This window comes from Cetorhinus maximus, chromosome 12 (genome assembly GCF_964194155.1).
Source record: "Cetorhinus maximus chromosome 12, sCetMax3.hap1.1, whole genome shotgun sequence".
In the NCBI taxonomy this organism is placed as follows: Eukaryota; Metazoa; Chordata; class Chondrichthyes; order Lamniformes; family Cetorhinidae; genus Cetorhinus; species Cetorhinus maximus.
The window spans coordinates 27,190,856-27,212,949 of NC_135890.1; the positions used below are offsets into that span (position 1 = coordinate 27,190,856).

The following is a 22,094-nucleotide window of genomic DNA, read 5'->3' on the forward strand; positions in this document are numbered from 1 at the left end:
AGACCTGCTGAGTGTTTTTAGCATTTTCTGATTTTATTTCAGATTTTCAGCAATCGCAGTATTTTGCTTTTGCCAAAGTAAAAAGTGTTGATTTAGAAATTGGTGTGCAAGATGTTAATGCTGTACTTCTGTTTTTTTAAAGCAACACTATGGGTCATTTCTTCCCACAAGCCATAGATCTAGGTTTATAAAAGAAATCCAGTTCCTACAGGTGTGGTTTTTGGTGTTACCACAAATGCATATTTGTGGATTATTTTACCTAAAGGGGATTGGAATGTCCCCTGTGTAGTAGTTTGCTTTCTTGAAATGAGTGACTAGTCCTCATCCTAGCTTTCTCTCCCTGTGGGATTATTGTTGTTGGTTTCATCATTTCAGTTATAAACCAGCATTAACACATTGCCTGATCCTACCCCTGCCTCAGCTTATCTGCTGAAATCTTCATCCATGCATTTGTTACATCTAGCCTTGACTATTCAGATGTACTCCGGACCAGCCTTCCACATTGTACCCTTTATAAACTTGAGGTTTTCCAAATCTTTGCTGCCCATTTTCTGCCTCATACCAGTTCCCATTCATCCGTCACCCCTGTGCTTATTGGCCTCCTTTGGTTCATGGTTAAACAGCTCCTCATCGTTTTCAAATCCCTCCACGGCCTTGCCCCTCCCTTCCTCTATAATCTCCTCCGGGATACCTTTTGCTGCTCCAATTCTGGCCTCTTGATCATCCCTTATTTTAATTGTTCCACCATTGGCAGCTGTGCTTTCAGCTGCCAAAGCCCTAAACCCTGGAATTATCTCCCTAAATCTCTCTGCCTCACTTCCTATCTTTCTTCTTTTTAAGACTCTCCTTAAAACCTACCTCTTTGACCAAGCTTTTGGTCATCATTGCTATCATCTCCCTATCTGGCTCAGTGTCAAATTTTGTTTGATAATGCACCTGCGAAGTGCCTTGGGACAGTTTACTGTGTTAAAGGTGCTATATAAATGCAAATTGTTGTAATAGCTTGTAAAAGAATAACAGCTTGTTGTAAAAGAACAGCCAGACACATGGGAGTTCTTGCAACAAAAAAAACAAAGTGCACAATATTTTTCAATTTTTTGATTAGTTTATTCTTGAGCAGAAGTTTTGCGCTGAACGCTGCCGGGATCAACAGGTTAAATTCATTTGTTTTATAGGAACGTTTCCAAGAATTCTGTGGGAAGTAAGATGTTCAGAAAATACCTTTTTAAAGACATAAATCTAATATTTTTTACTTTTGTACTTGAGACTTTATGCTCTCCTATATACAGTATTCCCAGCACTGATCGTTATCCTCATCTTGTCAATGGCAGGTGGAAGAGCTGAAATATTTCTACTAGAAAAAAGTGAACTTTAGCAAATCTAGGAAAATACTGGATTTTAAAAAAAAATTGCTTTTAATCTCTGTTGAGGTCTGCTTGCTCAGTCCTTAGCCTGAAGGTCAGTTCAATCTAAGCCAAAGATTTCTCACTAAGATAAAAGCAAAAAACTGCGGATGCTGGAAATCCAAAACAAAAACAAAAATACCTGGAAAAACTCAGCAGGTCGGACAGCATCTTGGGAGAGGAACACAGTTAATGTTTCGAGTCCGTATGACTCTTCAACAGAACTAAGGAAAAACAGAAAAGAGGTGAAATATAAGCTGGTTTAAGGGGGGTGGCGGGGGGGTGGAACAGGTAGAGCTGGGTAGAGGGCCAGTGATAGGTGGAGATAACCAAGAGATGTCATAGACAAAAGGACAGAGAGGTGTTGAAGGTGGTGATATTATCTAAGGAATGTGATAATAGGTGACATTAAGGGTAGAACGCAGGACGAGCAAAGTACAGATAGTCCTAGTGGGGGTGGAGTGGGGGAAAGGGATTGAAATAGGTTAAAAGGTAGAGATAAAACAATGGATGGAAATACACTTAAAAATAATGGAAGTAGGTGGGAAAAGAAAAATCTATATAAATTATTGGGAAAAAGGGAGATCGGAAAGGGGGTGGGGATGGAGGAGAGAGTTCATGATCTAAAATTGTTGAACTCAATATTCAGTCCGGAAGGCTGTAAAGTGCCTAGTCGGAAGATGAGGTGCTGTTCCTCCAGTTTGCGTTGAGCTTCACTGGAACAATGCGGTCACCCAGTCTGCGTTTGGTCTCTCCATTTCACTTGTACTTCCCTCAACTTATTCTATTGCATTCGCTGCTCCCAATGCGGTTTCCTCTACATTGGAGAGACCAAACGCAGACTGGGTGACCGCTTTGCGGAACACCTTCGGTCTGACCCAGACCTCCCTGTTGCTTGCCATTTCAACACTCCACCCTGCTCTCATGCCCACATGTCCGTCCTTGGCCTGCTGCAATGTGGTTATTTCCACCTATCACTGGCCCTCTATCTAGCTCTACCTGTCCCACCGCGCACCCGCACACCCCCCCCCCCCCCACAAAACCAGCTTATGTTTCACCTCTTTTCTATTTTTCCTTAGTTCTGTTGAAGAGTCATATGGACTCGAAACGTTATCTGTGTTCCTCTCCGCAGATGCTGTCAGACATGCTAAGTTTTTCCAGGTATTTTTGTTTTTGCCAAAGATTTCTCCACTGTTTCCCTACATTCAGTAGCAGGACATCAGAATGTATTTTGTAGACTAGGATGGGCAGATGTGGCCAGGATTTCACTTTGGTGGATTTCAGCAGTTACTGTTTGCTGCTGGCTCTTTGACTGTGTATATTGATGCATCAACAGACTTAAAATGTGATTGATACCTACATAGAAATAGTAATTGAGAGATGTTTACTGTCCATAGATATGAAGTTACCTGCAATTTTGTTAATGTTTGTGATGTTGCACATTTAATTGCCTTTAAGTTGCTATTAGTTTCTTAAGTACTAACATTCAAAGAACAATAGAGTGAACTATTGCATGTAAGGGTTAAGGTTTTTGTAACCCTTGGGTGGATTTTATAACGACCTCCTTCTCCTGCAAGGAAACATTTCCTTAAGGAGAATTATTTGGTAGGAGCTTCTGTAGACCTCAAAGGGATTTATTTTGTTTTGAACAGAGGGTGAGCCAGGACAAATATGGAAAATTGAATTTTTCTGAAAATAGTTCCCTTTCTTTGCTGACATTTTATTTATGTTCATTTTTTTTCCATAGAGAATTTTTCAGTGCTTGCCAACCTGGTTCTCCAACCTAAATGAGAATGACAGGAATACACCATTCTGGATCATTGCATGGATGTGTTTGAGATATATCGCCCATAATTTATCCTTAATATAGTTCTGTCCTTTAAAAGAATCTTTCACTCGAGTATAAGAAACTGCTAATCCACAAAAACATTTTTTAAAACTTCAGAAAGTTGACACTTAGAGTAGCAGGCAGAGAAATATTATCCTGTGCCAAAAAAGGCTGTTGATGTATTAAATGACAGCTCTTAAAATAGAAAATATATATTTTTGAAACTTATTTTTTTTTGTGGGGAGACAGTACTGTAACATAGATGTTGAATATTCTGTGTCCTAAATATAGAAGCATGAATGATTGAAAGTGAGGGCCAAGATTGCAGTTTAATGCTTTATTAATACAATGTAAGATGAAGATATTGGTTTTGTGAACTTGTATACAGAAGTTGCCTTGTCTTGAAATGTTACATTTTCAGATTTTTATACTATTATTGGTTGGGCTTATGCTAAACACAATTGGGTGGTTTGGTGAATAATGGTAGAATAATCGAGATGATTGTGATGTGGAATTGCATGACCTAATGCCATAGCAATGCCATTTTATTTTCTTGACTGATCATACACACAAGTTAGTTTGTTCATTCTTTCCATTTCTTTTTGATTTATAGTTTCTCTCTCTCATTTTACATCTCTCACGGCCATCCTCACTCTTGCATATATATATATATATATATATATATATATGTTCATGGATTCCCTTTCTTACTTTATCTTTCTTGTACATGATAATCTCTCGCTTTCTCCTGCATGCACTTTCTGTATCTCACTCACTCACTTTACTTTTCTCTCTGGATTCTGTTGCACACAGCTCTGCCTTGCATGCTTGCTCCTTCATTGTCTCATTCTTGCGCTTTCTGTATATTGCGGTCTTTATCTTGCCCTCAACCCCTTTCTCTTGCCCCCATCTTCCCAGCACAATGTCCATCTGGAAGTTGCACACCATCTCTTTCTCACAAGTACTCCTGCTTTTTCTTCATCTTTCTCTTGCATGTAGCATTCTGGTGCTTCTTTCCTTCTGCTTTTTCTTTTCTTTCTACCAACAAATGTACAAAAAGCTTAGAGTACGCAATCAAACACTGAAAATATGAATCTTGAGATCATACAACCAAGGACAGTATCCATTACTCTTTTTTGAATGTACTAATCAAAATTACATTTGGCTACATGTGGCTAGTACCTAATGTATTGTTACATACTCGCAAAAAAACTGGCTCCCCAATTCCATATGTACATTGATGGCACTCAACTCTACACCCCACCACTTATCTTGACCATTTTTGCTGCCTCTGTGATGTGTGGCTAGTGTCTCGGATTGAACCCGGGTGTCCTGCACAATCCCAAATTATGCTTCTGGCCCCATAACCTCCTTTTCACTAAGAAAGTTCACTTCCACGTCCCTAACCTAAATTAATGTTTCCCAATCTCGGTTCATCTGCTACTGAGGCCCACAACCATGCATGCCTTCCTCATATCCAGACTTGAATATCCCATTGATAATTTGCTTGGCTTCTGCTGGCTTCAGCTCATCCCAAATGCTCAAACCCGTATCCTATCACACACCAAGTTATGTTCACCCATTACGCCTGTCCTCGCTGACTTACTTTGGCTCCCAGTCTGTGAATACATTAAATGTTGAAATTCCTATCTCCATATTGAAACCCTTCATGTTCTTTCACCTCCCTACCTCTCTAATGTCCTTGAGTTCTGCAACTTCTCTCCCCCAACGTTCCTTTTCCTCTGACTCTGGCCTGTTTTGAAACCCCCCCCAACTCCTCTTGTCCCACTATTGCTGGCTGTGCCTACTGTGGACCTACTCTGGAATTCCTTCACTATCCCCCTCTCCTTTCAAGGCCTTCCTTAAAGCACAGTTCTTTGACCAAGATATGATTAATTCTTCTAATGTCGTCTCCTTGAGTTTGGTGTCAATTTTATTTTGATTATGCTATTTCTTGCCATATTATTTGTCTGTGTTTAAAGGCATGATATAAATGCTAGCTGCTGTAATTAAATGCTGTTTATTCTTTGTGATCATTGTCACCAGTGCTTTCCTTTTAAGGTGTACTTTCAATCCCTGTGTCAAAGTAACAAATGGAATTTCTAGTTAAACTCATTTTGAATTATCAGGTCTCTCAAATGTCTTCGACTCTCATTTTTCCAACAAAATTTTGCTGAAGGGTACATTGCTACATTGGTTAAAATATAGCCAGGGCAAAAATTCCACGGAACAAGAATTAAGTATAAAGCAGTAAAAGGGCCAAATCAAACCTGTTGGGGATGGGAAAGTGGTGGGGGTTGGGCGGGGACAGTGTGGGGTGAGGGCTGTGGTGGAATTAAAATGGAAATCCCATAAAGAAACATTTATTTTGTATTCCGTTGTATGCTTTCTTCTATTTAGACAATGTACTTTACCTTATCTGCTGTATAACCTTAAATTGAAAATCAACATTTTATTCTCAAGGTAAAATGGATGGGTGAATTTTTTTTCACAAGAATGGAAACATGGTGCAAAAAAGACAAAAATATCAATCATATTCATGCAAGGTGAAAATTAATGCATGCATGTACCTTGAACACTTTAAAAGGTATACGATGAGAGCTGTTGTTCATACAAGGTGGAAGCTCTTGTGGTGGCAGACCAGTTGGATGTTGAGGGAGTGGAAGCCCTTCTTGCTGATAGACCTCCTTGGCTGGCTGCTGGGTATCTTGATGGCCACATGGGTGCACTCATGATTTCCTTCACCTGGGGGAATCCAGCGAAGGAGGCGGACCCCAATTACCTCTTTCCCTGCGAGGCTGTGTCTGTCATCAACTGAATGTGCTGTCTTGCTATGACAAAGGGGCTTACTAGTGAGATGCAGTGGTGTGCATCAGTTTGTGAAATACTGCTAAGGTACACAGCTGACCCTTAGAAGGAGCTAGAAGTAAAGAAGTTCAAAGCCACAGTGACTTTGGATGGCTACTGGTAGGACATAGAGACTAGTGCTCCAAGGTCTTCAGTGATGTGGGCGCAGATGTCAGTGGCTATTTGCCTGGAGAGCCATAGTCTCCTGCAGCACTTGATCTTGATCATCTCCAGGTAGCTTTGGTTTCAGCAGTAGATCCTGTATTAAGGGTATGGCCTCCATTACCTTCCTGCCCTTTTCTTTCCCATGCCCTCCTGATACTCTGGGTTCCACTCCTCCAATGGAGAGCTTGGCTTCCTTCAACCCTGGGCTCAAAATCTGACAGATGTGCCCTCAATACCAGCTGCAGCTTTCCTATTGAAATTGGTAGCCTCACCCTCTGCTCTTCTGCTTTTATGATGCAGGGGATTGATGTCCCCATTTAATGCCCAATTGCTGGGTGCCCACTCTCCCCACAACGCATGCTAAGAGTGCTTAGCTACCAAATACCACTTTGCCCTGCTGACTCTCAGGGGGCTGGGGTGATGCCTTGGGACAAACATGACTGGCTCCCCATAGCTGTTTAAAAACTCACAACTTCCAAAACTTGTGCAGCCCTTTAAATATTACAGCTTCCCCCTTCAGCATGTTCTTAATAGTTTGTTAACTTGTTTAATTGCTCACAATTGGGAGGAGAGTGGGAATTCTGTCCTGCTCTCCCCTGTCCTTAGTGATTATTGCCAGCATCAGGGTTGGTGCCTTGTAATTGACATGCTGCCTGCCAGCAATATTTTTCAGCCTCCCACCCCGCCTCCGTTCTTGCCTTTGGGGAGCCCTGAAAGTTCAGCCCTGCATTTCAAAATCAGTTCCCAAAACTTGGGCAATTTAACACTGACTGCCACATAAACAATATAGTGTGTGTCTGTGTGCATGTGAGACAATTGTTTACTGTGTGGAAAGGTGAAAGCAATTTGCCTTGTATGCTAATTCTAAATCTACTGTCGGATTATTGGCTGCACAGCAAATAACAGACTAAAAAATTCCGTATCAGTGGATAATGTTTGAGTAAACTAACTTTCCACGAGGCTCACTGAATAATAATAATAATGTTGATGCACTGCTTTTAATTGAAAACAGGTTGGGCACCGAACATGATACTACTTTTTTAAAAAAAACAAGCCCAGTTGTTTGTAAAAGTGGAAAAGTGAAATCTGTCGAAACATAGAATCAAAGAACTTTACAGCATGGAAGGAGACCATTCCAGCCCATCATGTCCGCACTGGCTGGCAAGTAGCCAACCAGCCTAATCCTTCTTTCCAGCTCTTGGTCCATAGCCTAATAGATCAAAGCATTTCAAGTGGATATTCAGATATTTTAAAAATGTTATTACAGTATCTACCTCTACCACTCTTTAGGGAGTGATTTCCAGATCCCTAGAACCCTCTTGGTGAAAATATTTTCCCCCCTCATTCTCCCCCCCCCCAAATTTCCCTCATCTTACTCGAAATCTATGCCCCCACGTTATGCATCCCTCAATCAAGGAAAATAGGGCCTTCCTATCCGCTATATCTAGACCCCTCATAATTTTATATACTTTGTTTAGGTATTTCCCTCAGCCACCTCTGTGCCAAAGAAAACAGCTCTAGCCAATTCAACCTTTCCTCACAGTTAAATTCTCCAGTCTAAGTAACATCATTGTAAATCTCCTCTGCGCCCTCTCTACTGCAATCACATCTTTCCTACGGTGCAGTGAACTGAACTGCATACAGTACTCCAGCTGCGGCCGAACTAGTGTTTCATACAATTCCAGCATAACCTCCCTGCCCTTATAGTCTATATTTATTCTGTATGCCTTCATGACCACTTATCTAACTATCCCAGGCACTTCAGGGAATCTCTGGACATGCACTCTGAGTTCCCTTTGTTCCTCTACACTTCTCAGAATTCTCCCACTGTTTCGCCCATCTAACCAGTCCGTTGATATCTCCTTCATTATCAGCCACACGGCCAATTTTTATATTGTCTGCAAAATTCTTAATCATATCACCTACATTCAAGTCCAAGTCATTGTACACACCATAAAACCAGCTTATATTTCACCTCTTCTATTTTTCCTTAGTTCTGTTGAAGAGTCATATGGACTCGAAACGTTAACTGTGTTCCTCTCTGCAGATGCTGTCAGACCTGCTGAGTTTTTCCAGGTATTTTTGTTTTTGTTTTGGATTTCCAGCATCCGCAGTTTTTTGCTTTTATAAAAAGCAAAGTACATGGTAGTGAGCCCTGCAGAACCCCATTGGTAACAGCCTTCCAGTCACAAAAACTCCCATTGATTATTAGCCTTTGCTTCCTGCCTCTGAGCGAATTTTGGGTCCAACTTAGCACTTTGACTTGGATCCCATGGGCTTTTACTTACGTGACCAGTCTGCCACAGGGTACCTTATCAAAAGCCTTGCTCAAATCCTTACAGATTACATTAGATACATTATGCTCATCAACCCTCCATGTTACCTCCTCAAAAAATCCAATCATGTTAATCAGATGCGATTTTCCCTTAAAAAAGAATTATGCTGTCTTTGATTAATCCGTGTCCCTCAGAATTTTTTCCAATAATTTTCCCATCACCAAGGCTAGGCTAACTGGCCTGTACTTACTCAATCTATCCTTTTCTCCCTTTTTAAACAATGGTACAATGTTAGCTGTCCTCCAGTCCTTTGACACCACACCCGTGAGACCCAGAGCGGATTAGAAAATAATAGAACTCTTTTTAATTTTTTGCTTCCCTTAACAACCTAGGATACATTTCATCACTTTTTCAAAGATGTTAAGCCCCTTTATGTTTCCTCTCTCACTAGGCTAATTTCATCTAATATTTTACACTCCTCCTTCCTGATTGCAATTTCTGCATTGTCATTCTCTTTTGTGAAAACAGATACAAAGTAGGGGATTTTACAGGGGGAGGTAACGACAACAGCTTGTCGTCGTCCGTCCCCCCCAAAAAGAAGTAAAGTTGGCATGGAGCCGACCTGCTCCTCACTGGCCTGCCCTGCAACCATAACCTGCTGCAGACGGACTCAACAACCCAGTGTGGGACTTCTGCCCCTCTGGAGCTAGTGGCAAATCCAATTCGGTCCTGGCAACACCAAGTGCGTGTTAATGGCCACTGCCAGGACTGCAAGAAGAGGTGTAACTTCCACGGAACCAGTAAGTCCGGGGTCTTGGGCAGGGAGGGGTTGGGGAGTGGTTGGGTTTAAGGCTGTGGGGGGGTTAGGAAGAAAGGGGAGGTTTGATCTGAGGGGAAGTCATCCCCACACCCCCCCACAAATCAGCAAAGGACAGCCCCCAAAGATTGGACCCCACTCCTCCTCCACCCACCCCCTTCCTTCCTGCTTTGAAGGGTGCATTTAAGAAACCAGGCTGCCCGCTCCCGCCTGGCTGCCCATGTCAAACGTTTTATGGCATGGGCAGCATATTATCAGGGTCAGTCGGCTTGGCAACAAGCCTAATTGACCCTTGATTAACTATTTGAATATGACGGGCTGCTCATCTTTACCCCCGAATTATGGGGCTGAGCTTGGGGGTGGGTGGTAAGGTGGGCAGCCACCCTATTTTACATGATCTCCAGCCGGAAAAATGCCCGGTGGGGGCACATAAAATGCAGCCCAAAGTATTCATTGAGAACCATATCAGCGTCCTCCGCCTCCACACCCAGGTTACCCTTATGGTTCCTAATAGCTCCTACTCTTTGCTTGGTTATCTTCCTGCTCTTTATGTATTTAGAATAAATATCTTTCGTTTTTCCTTGATTTTTCTTGTGAATACTTTTTTCATGCCCTCTCTTTGCTTTCCTAATCTCCTTAATTTTGCCTCTCTACTTGGTTTTCTGCAGTATTGAGGCCTCTGTATCTGTCATAAGCTTCCCTTTTTTATCCTCTCCTTTAAGTCCCCTAACAGTTGGGGACTCTGGATTTGTTTGTCCAACCCTTTTCCTTTAAGGAAACATAATTGCTCTGAACTCTCACTCCCTCACTAATTCTTCTTGACTACCTACAATGGATCTGGCACTGATTTACTTTCAAGTAGCTGTTTCCAGCCCACTTTAGCTAAATCACAAGATAAAAGCAATATACTGTATTTGCTGGAAATCTGAAACAAAAAGTTCTGAAGAAGAGTCACCTGGACACTCAATGTTAACTCTATCCTTCTCTCCACAGATGCTGTCAGACGTGTTGAGTTTTTCCAGCAGTTTTTGTTTTTGTTTTAGCTAAATCACATCTCAGCTTAGTAAAATTAGCTTTTCCCCAATTGCAAACTTTTATTCTTGGTCTACGTTTGTCCTTTTCCATATCTATCCTGAATCTAACTGAATTATGATCACTTCCACCAAAGCTCTCCCCAGCTGATACCCTTTCCACTTGCTTCACAGCAGTTCAAGAGGGCAGCTAACCACCATGTTCTCAAAGGCAATTAGGGATGGGCAGCAAATGCTGGCCTTGCCAGTGCCACCCACATTCATGAAAGAATGCTGCCTCTCTTGTTGGGCTTGCTGCATACTGGTTTAAAAAAGTTCTCCTGAATGCATCTTAGCAATTCTGCTCCCTCAATACCTTTCATTCTAATTCTGTCCTAATTAATATTAATGTAGTTGAAATTCCCCACTATTACTTCTCAGAAAATTTACTCTTCTATCTTCCTCTGATTGTTTGGGGGACTGTAGATGGTGGAAAATTGGCTGCAGTTTAAGAAAGTGATAATTATTTGGATTTTAATACTTTTTGTATTAAACATCAGTTCCTTAAAGAAAATTGATTCCAGTAAGGACAGTATTGATGCTGCTTCTGCACTAGTTTCGTGGATTTTCTGTCTGAGTTTTTGTATTGAATTGGGAGAATCTATGCAAAAAATTAATGGTTAGTGACTCTTAAAGGACTTGGTGCCGCAGAGGACCCGTGCAGGCATGTGGTCATCTTGGCCTCTACTACATGTAAGGAATTTCTTCCACTGCATTTCTCTCTTAACAGTGAGTAGTTTGTTCTGTTGGCACACAATTTCACTACTTGATTTGGCTCTGTTTGGCTCCAAAACCAGAAAACCAATAGCCAAAACCAGGAGTCTCCCAAGGATCTAACCTTGGTCCCCTCCTGTTTTGCATCTACATGGTGCCCCCCTCCTCCCTGCCACCCCGGTGACATCCAAAAATGCAATATTTGGTTCCACATGTAAACTGACGGCACCCAGCTATACTTCACCACATCATTTCTCAACCTTCCACTGATTCTAAATTGTCAAACTGCTTTTCTGACATCCAGTGCCAGACGAGCAGAAATTTCCTGAAACAAAATATTTGGAAGACCGAAGTCATTGTTTTTGTTCCCCACCACAAACTCTGTTCCTTAGTCACCGACCCCATCCCCCTCCCTGGGAATTGTTTGAGGCTGAACCAGACTGTTTGCATCTTTGGTATTGTATTTGATCCTGGCCAGATTCAAACCATCGCTAAAACAGCTTACATCCACCCCCGTAACATTGCTTGACTCCACCCCGCCGAGGTTTATCTGCTGCTGAAACCCTCATCCGTGCCTTTTCTACCTTTAATCCATTCCAACTCTCTCCTGGAGGGCCTCCCATATTCCATCCTCGATAAACTTGAGATCATCCAAAATTCTGCCTGTATCCTAACTCACATCAAGTCCTGTTCACCCATCAAGCCTGTGCTCGCTGACTCAGCAATACCTCTTTGTTTGTAAAAAGAAATCTCATCCTTGTTTTCAAATCCCTCCATGGCCTCGTCCCTCTCCATCTCTGTAACCTCCTCTAACCTTACAAGCCTACGAAATATCTCTTCCCCTCCAATTCTGCCCTCTTGTGCATTCCTGATTTTAATTGCTCTACCAATGGCAGTCATGCCTTCAGCTGCCGAGGCCCTAAGTTCTGGAGTTTCATTTCTTAAGCCTCTCCTTCTTTGAAGAAGCCCTTTAAAACCTGCCTCTGACAAGCTTCTCGTCATCTGTTGTAATATATTCATGTGCCTCGGTATCAATTTTTGTTTGATAACACTCCTGTGGAACGTTTTATTACATTGAAGGTGCTATTTAAATACATGGTACTTTTGAAACTTTTACCAGCATAAATTTAACATCCAGGTATGACAAAAATACAATGATGTGATCTTCCTATACATATAGGAAGGTGTGCCATATAAACTTCCAGTGTATTGTAGCAAGATGCTAATGAATCTAATTTATTTCATTAGTTGTGGTGTAGTACCTTTATTTGATAAATTTGTAGAAATTATGGTTGGAAAAAGGACTATTCGGTAGTACCGTTTACTAATTTGAAGTTGATTGCAGCTGTGGAAGTATTTTTAGCTCTGAAAGTCCACAAAATGTAGATTGGGTTTGGAAGCGTACACAAGAGGTCCGTGAGGTTTAGGATGGATGTATCAACCCCCGCAGCTGTGTTTTTCTGTAATTTGTTTTTTAATTTGTTAGTTTAACAAGTTACTGTGTGCTATAAATTTTGCATATATAGCAATTTTTTTTTATATTCTGCACATAAGTTTGTTTTTATTTGTAGGGATTTCCTTGATGGAAAGTTTGGAAAAGACTAATCTGAGGTGGAAGGAGGTCCTCAAACAATAAGGGAAATTGCATATATCGTCTTACTCTTAGTCACCCAAAATGTTGTTCTGTACTAGATTGTAAATATGCCAAATAATAAGGGAGCTGAGTCAATTTGAAGAGACAACAGATGGGTGGGTGGAATGTCTATAGTGTGCAAAAATATGTAGACAGTGCAGTTCTAGTGTAGCAACTTTCAGTTGTTATAGCAACAAGTCACTGCAAAATATCTTACTAAATTAATAATGAGGTTGGGTGTAACGTAAGCACAGCACCAGCACACTTGCCTTTACCACTACTTAAACAACTTGCAAGTGGCGCTGATCTTTTTTTCTCTCTTCTTTCAGCTTAAAATGCCCAATGTGTGATTGAGAGAGATAAATGGCGTCTAAAGTGACGGATGCTATAGTGTGGTATCAAAAAAAGGTAAGTAAAGTATTTCAATTTTTGTCTTGATGTTTGATCTTCATGTATGGCATTATTTATACATACTCCTGAGAGGAGCTGATACAAAGGTTAGGCTCTGTTCCACATTTCTAATGTATTTGTTGTACAATACTCTGGCCTACAGTAACTGAAAAGCAATTAGAGTTTTTGGAACATGAACAGGCCATTCAGCTCCTTGAGCTTATTCCATCATTCAATTAGACCATGGCTAATCTATATCACAATTCCTTTTACCTGCCTTATATGGAAGAAAAATTGGCGCTTTAGACATGTGATGTTCATATATTTGTGTAACATTTTGGCATTTAGATTGACTTTTCAGCTGCTTGTTTGTATTTTTCATCGGTTTTGCCTCCTGATCATAACCAGCAGCACTGCTGATTGATCAAGTAAGCAGCGTGCAGCATTTTGTCTGATTAAAAATAATCAAACTATGAACTGCAGTGTTAAGTAATTTGCGCTGCTGTTCTGACAATCTTTAGAGTAGCAGCTGTAGTTTCGTTTGAAATAAGATTATGGTCAGAGATTATCTCTTCTTTTCAATGCTATTTCTTCAAACTAGCTGCTAAATCTACATGCATGGACTATGGATTGTAAGCACGTACCCAAAGAGAATACAAAATTAATCATATTTCCAGGGCCTGCTGTAAGTGCAGTCTATTTCATTGTTTGGCAATATAACTTCCAATGTAGTGCCTTGGAATGCATTATGATGTTAAAGATGTTGTATAAATGCAAGTTTTAGTTGTTGGAGTTGTACTGAGGAGAGTGCATGTCAAGCACTGGGATCTACTTGAAGCATGTTTACTCAGTGATGTTGGTATCAATTAAATTGACCAAGTTAGACAATGAGTGCAGATATTCTGAGAGCTATTTTCCAGTCTTAGCTGAGTAATTTTTGTCATCCCAGTACATCCTTGCTACATTCAAATATTAATCAGCCACCTGCAAAAATAAATCAACAAATTTTTTATTCGTGTAACTGAGCAATTTAAATATGTTTGGAGGCAACCTGTTTTCAGAGTGATTGTTTTAGATGTGCACTTAAAAGTAAATAAAATTGTAGGTCCAATCAGGCAGTTCTGTAATGATTACAGTAATTACTTCTCATGGAGTATGCGGAAAATAACTTGTGTTCATCGCATCTGTTCCAAAACATTTCACATCTAATGAATTAGTTACTGAACAAAGTTATGTGTAGAATTGTTGTTACGTAGATAATATCTAGCTCCTGAATTGCAGGTAGCTCTGTACAACCTTATCCAAGTGATTACACTGTAAATGTCAATAGGCTATCCAGCTATACAGGACATCTGATGAGGTAATCTTGCTGAAACATATAAGATTCTGAGAGGACTTGATAGGGTGGATATTGGGAAGATGTTTCCTCTTGGGGGAGACTATAACTGGGGGACATGTTTAAAACATTACAGCGAAGCCCAATTCAGACATTGCTAAAACATGTACACTTCCCAGAATGGTCACTAGATAACAATCAGACTTGAGGATGTTGCCAGATTTTTCTCGGCCCACAGCCATAGAGGCAGAATCCTCAACTATTGCTTCAGTTAACTTGACTTGGCTGGGGAATTGAACCTGTGAGCTTTGGTTTTCTATGACTTGATTGTACACCACAGTCGAAGTTAATCAGTAGTTCTGACTTGTGCTTGCAGTCCCTGTAGCTTGCTGTACATAATCTGATATCATGATGTTATCTGTGGAAGAACTTTTTATTACCTCCCATAGATCTAATTTCACAATTTACTTCACTGTCTCATACCTTTTTATTAATGCTTATTGTTTGACTAGTACTTGAATAAAGTTCTAAAGTGTGACATAAATAAATAGCCAAATCATTTTATTGGTGTATGATGTGCCTTTTATCTTGGTAATTCTATTTCACCCATTTACAATGCCAGAAAATAACTCCTTAGAATATTTACCACATACCTTCAGTGTGCACAAATGAATGAGGAATATTATGACGCATTCTATCCTTGAGGTAATTGGGCTTGCAGTAACTTGTCAACCACTGTATGTTTTAAACTCTTTTTGTAAGCTTTGACAGAACACACAATTTTTGGTTGATACCAGGCACTCATTTTGTGTGAAAGTATTGGCATGGATAAGTGTCCTATTAGCCTGTCAGCCAGGACATGGGTGAATCTGACGTTTCAAGTCCGTATGACCCTTCATCAGAACTAAGACATATAGAAATGAGATGAAATATAAGCTGGTAGAGGGGGGTGGGTGGGACAGGTAGAGTTCGATAGATGGCCAGTGATAGGTGGAGGCCAAGAAGAGATTGCCAAAGATGTCATAGACAAAAGGGCAAAGGGGTGTTGACGGTGGTGATATTATCTAAAGGATGTGCTAATGGGGACATTAAGGGTAGAAAGCAGGACGAGCAAGTGGCAGATGGCCCTAGTGGGGGTGGGGTGGGGGGAAGGGATTGAAATGGGCTAAAAGATGGAGAAGAAACAATAGATTGAAATAAATTTAAAAATAGGAGGGATAAGAAAAATATATTTGTTAAACTTTTTTTTTAAATTAGTGGAAAAAGGGGGATCGGAAAGGGGGTGGGGATGGAGGAGAGAGTTCATGATCTGAAATTGTTGAACTCAATATTAAGTCCGGAAGGCTGTAAAGTGCCTAGTCGGAAGATGAGGTCCTGTTCCTCCAGTTTGCGTTGAGCTTCACTGGAACATTGCAGCAGGCCAAGGACGGACATGTGGGCATGAGAGCAGGGTGGTGTGTTGAAATGGCAAGCAACAGGGAGGTCTGGGTCATGCTTGCGGACAGACTGAAGGTGTTCCACAAAGCGGTCACCCAGTCTGCGTTTGGTCTCTCTAATGTAGAGGACACCGCATTGGGAGCAGCGAATGGAGTAGACTAAATTGAGGGAAGTGCAAGTGAAGCGCTGCATCACTTGAAAGGAGTGTTTGGGCCCTTGGATGGTGAGGAGGGGGGAAGTAAAGGGGCAGGTGTTGCACCTTCTGCAGTTGCATGGGAAGGTGCCGTGGGAGGGGGTTGAGGCGTAGGGAGTGATGGAGAAGTGGACCAGGGTGTCCCGGAGGTAACGATCCCTGCGGAAAGCCGCCAGGGTGGGTGATGGGAAGATGTGTTTGGTGGTGGCATCATGCTGGAGTTGGCGGAAATAGCGGAGGATGATCCTTTGAACGCGGAGGCTGATGGGATGATAAGTGAGGACAAGGGGGACTCAATCATGGTTCTGGGAGGGGGAGGGAGAGGAAGGTGTGAGGGCGGATGTGCGGGAGATGGGCCGGACACGGTTGAGGGCCCTGTCGAGCTCTACCTGTCCCACCCACCCCGCCTCTACCAGCTTATATTTCATCTCATTTCTATATGTCTTAGTTCTGATGAAGGGTCATACGGACTTGAAACGTCAACTGTATCCCTCTCCGCAGATGCTGTCAGACCTGCTGAGTTTTTCCAGGTATTTTTGTTATTGTTTTTGTTCTAGATTTCCAGCATCCGCAGTATTTTGCTTTTATCATGGGTGAATTTGTCCCTGTCCCTACCTCTGTACTGGGATAGATCTTTTTTTTTAAAGCCTATGCACTGGCAAGTGTAGGTGCTTTCCCATTGCGAAATTACTTCATGAATAAATGTAAGATTCTCTTTAGAACTATATTAAACTGTTATATCTTATGACAGATTTTATATTTTTACATATGATATGTATTGAGATTCTGAAATTTGTCAGACAAAACAAGTTGAATAAAGGATCACATACCTTAATACAATTATCACTCAGTGGTTATTTCAATGGAGTCATGGATTTGTTTAGAGTAGGTACATAGTGCGAAGAGGCAATTTTGTGATCAATATGTAATATTTTTAACCATCAGGTCACTTTGAAAGAACAGTTTAAATCTACCCAGTGGGTTTCACCTTGGGACATTTTATTACATTAAAGGCGCTATATCAGTATAAGTTGTTATTGTCACAGCTTGGATTAAGAGGGCAGTCTGGAATCTGTATCTATTTTGTTGATGAAACTTAGGGTGGTGTCTGTCTGCAAAGATGTTACCTGGAAAAAACAAACTCTATCATTAATAAGGTTGCTTAGAATTATTTTCTAAGGATGGTCAGCCTCTTAGTTTCAGCATGTCTGCCTCTATTTAGGCTTCCTTTTCATCTTAATAGGAGCACTTTGTTTTGCTTTTGTCCTTCCTTCTCGGTGGTTTTGTCAACCTCCATTCCATGCTGGAATGAAGAAGAAAAATCGATTGCCGTACCACCAAAGATTGTTTTATTCTTCAGATGGATAATTCCATCAATCAAGTGAACTACTCTGTCCTGGATGTATTAAGCTTCCTTAGTGCTGTGCCTGAATCCATCCAGGTGGGTAGTGAGTATTTTATCACACTGCCGGCAAGCTTTGTAGATGGTGGAAGAGCTTTGAAAGGTCAGGAAATTAGTCATTCATCATAAGATTCTCAACCTCTGCCTTGCTCTTGTAGCCATTACGTTGAAACCACTGTTATACTTCAGCAGTGGTGATTCCCAGGATATTAATGTTTGGGGACTTAATGATGGTGGTGCCATTGAAGGAAAAAGAAGCTGTGGGGGGTTCCCTCTTATTTTGAGATGGTTACTGCCTGTCACTTGTCAGCCCCAACGTGAATATTGTTGAATTCCTACTTTTGAATGGAGCTGAACACTGAGCAAGCAGCCTCACTCCTGACCTAGGGCTAAGGGATGCACAATGATGAAGCAGCTGAAGATGGGTTGGGCATCTGACCAGCACAAGACATCTTCCTTTATGTCAGATATGTGCTCAACCACTGGCGGGATTTATCTTCGACCTATATTGACCTCAATTTTTCTAGGACTCCTTGATGCCAACTCAGCCAAATGCTGCCTGGATTTTGAGGGTATCTACTATTGTCTGTTCTCTGGCAATCATTTATACATATCTAAATGAAGGCTTTGATGAGGTTCATAGCACCCTCGCCTTTGAATCAGAGGGTTGTGGGTTCATGTCCCACTCCCGGAAACCAAGAACTGTGATTGTACTCAAAAGAGTTGCAATCTGTGACTGTTGATAACTCGAAAGAAGTTGACTGGTACTTGGGGAACATGAGCTGAGTATTGGTGAGAAGGTTAGTGGTAAGCAGGTGTCGCTTGATTGTGGTTTTCATGATGATTTCTATCACTTTATTGATAATTGGACGAAGCTGACAAGACCCTAATTGGCCAGGTTAGATTTATTCAGTTTTATTATGGATAGAACATACCTGGGAAATCTTTCAAGTTGCCACAGCTGCTGGTGTCCTTGATTTAGTGGAGCCACCTGAAGAGGGAGCAGTTGAAGCGCACGGTCCTTTACCAGAGCTGCGATGTTGTGAGGACCCGCAGCCTTTGCTGTGTCCAGTGCTTTAAGCTGGTTCTTGAAGTTGCCCGGAGTGAACTGAGCTGGCTTGATTCTGTCACCTACGATGGTGTGGACCTCGGGAGAAGGTGAAGCAGGATAGAGTCATGGAGGTCTACAGTGCAGAAAAAGGCCCTTCGTCCCATCGAGTCTGTGCCGGTCAAACAAGTACCTAACCATTCTAATCCTATTTTGCAGCACTAGGCCCATAGCCTTGTATGCCATGACATCGCAAGTGCACATCCAAATACTTCTTAAATGTTATGAGGGTTTCTGCCTCTACCACCCTTTCAGGCAGTGAGTTCCAGATTCCCACCATCCTCTGGGTGAAAAAATTCTTCCTTACATCCCCTCTAAACCTCCTGCCCCTTACCTTAAACCTATGCCCCCTGGTTATTGATCCCTCCACCAAGGGGAAAAGTCCCTTCCTGTCTACCCTATCTATGCCTCTCATAATTTTATACACCTCAGTCATGTCCCCCCTCAATCTCCTCTGTTCCAGGGAAAATAACCCCAGTCTAACCAATCTCTCCTCATAACTAAAATTCTTCAGCCCAGGCAACATCCTGGTAAATCTCCTCTGCACTCTCTCTAGTGCAATCACATCCTTCCTATAATGCGGATTCCAGAACAGCACACAATACTCTAGCTGTGGGCTAACCAGCGTTTTATACAATTCCAGCATAACCTCCCTGCTCTTATGTTATATGTCTCGGCTAATAAAGGCAAGTACCCCATATGCCTACTTAACCACCTCATCTACCTGCCCTGCTACCTTAAAGGACAGGTGGACATGCACACCAAGGTTTCTCTGATCTTCAGTACTTCCCAGGGTCCTACCATTCATCGTGTATTCCCGTGCCTTGGTTGTCCTACCCAAGTGCATCACCTCACACTTATCTGGATTAAATTCTATTTGCCACTGATCAGTCCATCTGACCAGTCCGCCTATATCCTCCTGTAATCTAAAGCTATCCTCCTCACTATTTACCACCCCACCAATTTTCATGTCATCCACGAACTTACTGATAAACCCTCCTCCATTGAAGTCTAAATCGTTTATATATACCACAAACAGCAAGGGACCCAACACTGATCCTTGTGGAACCCCACTGGACACAGGCATCCAGTCACAAAAACACCCCTCGACCATCACCCTCTGCTTCCTGCCACTCAGCCAATTTTGGATCCAATTTGTCAAATTGCCTTGGATTCCATGGGCTCTTACCTTCGTCTCCCATGCGGGACCTTATCAAAAGCCTTGCTGAAGTCCAAGTAGACTATGTCAAATGCCCTCATCTACACACCGATTAATATTTCCTAATTACGACTTTGTCCCCGTGAGACTTGCGAGGAATCTGTATTCACAAGATTTGGATTGTTTGCACGGATATTACGTGGTGATCAATACTTTCTCATTGAGCTTGAAATTTAGGATCAAACTCATGTCTTTTGTACGTAATGTTCTTCTGAGCTATAAAATATTCCTCATGCATACTTTAGGTTCAATTCCCTTTTTCTTCAATATATGTAAATCTATTATACATATCTATTGCATACAATAAATTGCTGGCCTAAACTTATTTCCACGTCTCTTGCAGTTGTATTGCAAATTATTTTTCCATTTTCTGCACTCATAAGACCTTTGCATCTGATCTCAAATGATGTGAGTTCCAAACTTTCCATTTGTATTCCAGTTCCGACACCATGTATAGATTTCTGGCCTATTGGAACAGCTCCTCTCAGGAAACTGTCTAGAACTTTTTCAAATGCTGATTTTTTTTCTCTAACCATTAGAGGCTCTAATCAGCTTCAACATGATTCTACAGAGCTCATCTAGGAGCAGATTACAATCACTGTACAGCTGTCACGCCTTATGTTCAAGCATTCTTTAGCAAACTGAGAACATAAATTGCTGTTTCATCAAATGTTCATTGTTCAAACCAGTTACTGTCCTGTTTTAACAGAAGTTGTTTTCTGCTGACTTAGTTTCTTAAATAATTTATTCCCTCACCATGTTTGTTTTCACTCTGCCAAAAAGCATTACGTACACACTATAAACCTATTATTATCCAAAGAGGGTGGCTGAGTTCAAATTCAAGGTAGAATTTATATTGAAGTTAGGCCCGCTGAATCAGAATCTGACATTTTTGCTCCAGGGCTATATCTGTCAGTTATTTCATGAGTGCTTTGTTAATTGACTGCTATTGTAAATAACTACTTTTCTCTGCTGAACAATTATAGTTATCATCTGCTGAAGTAACTGGAGCATCATGGTAAAGTCCAATGTGGCTGATAGGGTTAAAATCATGTGCACAAGCCCTTCATTCATTGTTTCAAGTACTATTCCCCCACCCACCTGAACAAATTGACCTTCAAGAAGTCCTTCCTTGGCTTGACAGTTTGAGAGAGATCATTTTTGATAACTTTTCTTGTCATGTACATGTCTAACAGAAGATTGTTATTCGACACAAATCTGCTTTATGGGATTAAAAACAGAAAATGCTGGTAAAACCCCATATGGACTCGAAACGTTAACTCTGTTCCTCTCTTCACAGATGTTGCCAGACCAGCATCTACTAATTTTATTCAGACATGAAGACTGCTCCAGAAATGATTAATTACATCATTAAATTATCTAGACGGGAGAGTCAGTACATGTGAATTCTTTTAGAGCTTTGATATAAATGAACCTGAAGAACTGAAGCAGGGCCCATAAAGCTGATAAAAGCAAAATACTGCAGATGCTGGAAATGTGAAATAAAAACAGAAAATACTGGTAAAACTCAGCAGGTCTGGCAGCATCTGTGAAGAGAAAAACAGAGTTAATGTTTCAAGTTCATATGGAGTTTTACCAGCATTTTCTGTTTTTATTTCAGATTTCCAGCAACTGCAGTATTTTGCTTTTATCAGCTTTATGGGCCCTGCTTCAGTTCTTCTGGCCCATCTATTTCAAAGCTCTAAAAGAATTCACATGTACTGACTCTCCCGTCTAGATAATTTAATGATGTAATTAATCATTTCTGGAGCAGTCTTCATGTCTGAATAAAATTAGTAAATGCTGGAAATACACATCAGACCAGTCAGCATTAGGGTTTCCAACATTGGCTGAATTCTTGGAGGTTTGATTACGTGACATCTGCAAATAATATCACATTTACCTTGAGACCTTGTAGTTAAATATATTTGCTAAAGGTTTTGTACCAGCAGTTATTGTGCAAGTAACTCTTGACAACCAGGAGGCAACTTGCGAACAGGCAAAGAAGAACCCAAGGGTGGGAAAAGGAGACACTGAAGTGGGGAAGTATTCATAGGGAGGGAATAAGCGGGGTGGTGGGAGGGGGACTTTGATTTCACTAGTAACTCCCTGAAATTCCCCTCATAATTAACAGTTATACAATAACTAAGTGATCATCTATTACAATCAACTACATAAATAGACTTAGTCCCCAGTATTCTATCTGTAATTGATTGCTAGTAATCCTATAAACAGCTGATATTCATCATACATGAT

The 22,094-nt window shown here is 41.2% G+C and overlaps 1 protein-coding gene across 3 annotated transcripts in view; it reads left to right on the forward strand.

The window, feature by feature from the left end:
• LOC144687327 (protein PHTF2) overlaps positions 1–22,094 on the forward strand; it is a 120,232-nt gene that overhangs the window by 17,991 nt on the left and 80,147 nt on the right. For all 3 annotated transcript variants that reach the window (XM_078553283.1, XM_078553285.1, XM_078553284.1), the window contains exon 2: positions 13,083–13,161. In XM_078553283.1, the coding sequence (XP_078409409.1) occupies positions 13,117–13,161 (45 nt within the window). In that variant the 5' untranslated portion in view covers positions 13,083–13,116. The remainder of the gene's footprint in view (positions 1–13,082; positions 13,162–22,094) is intronic.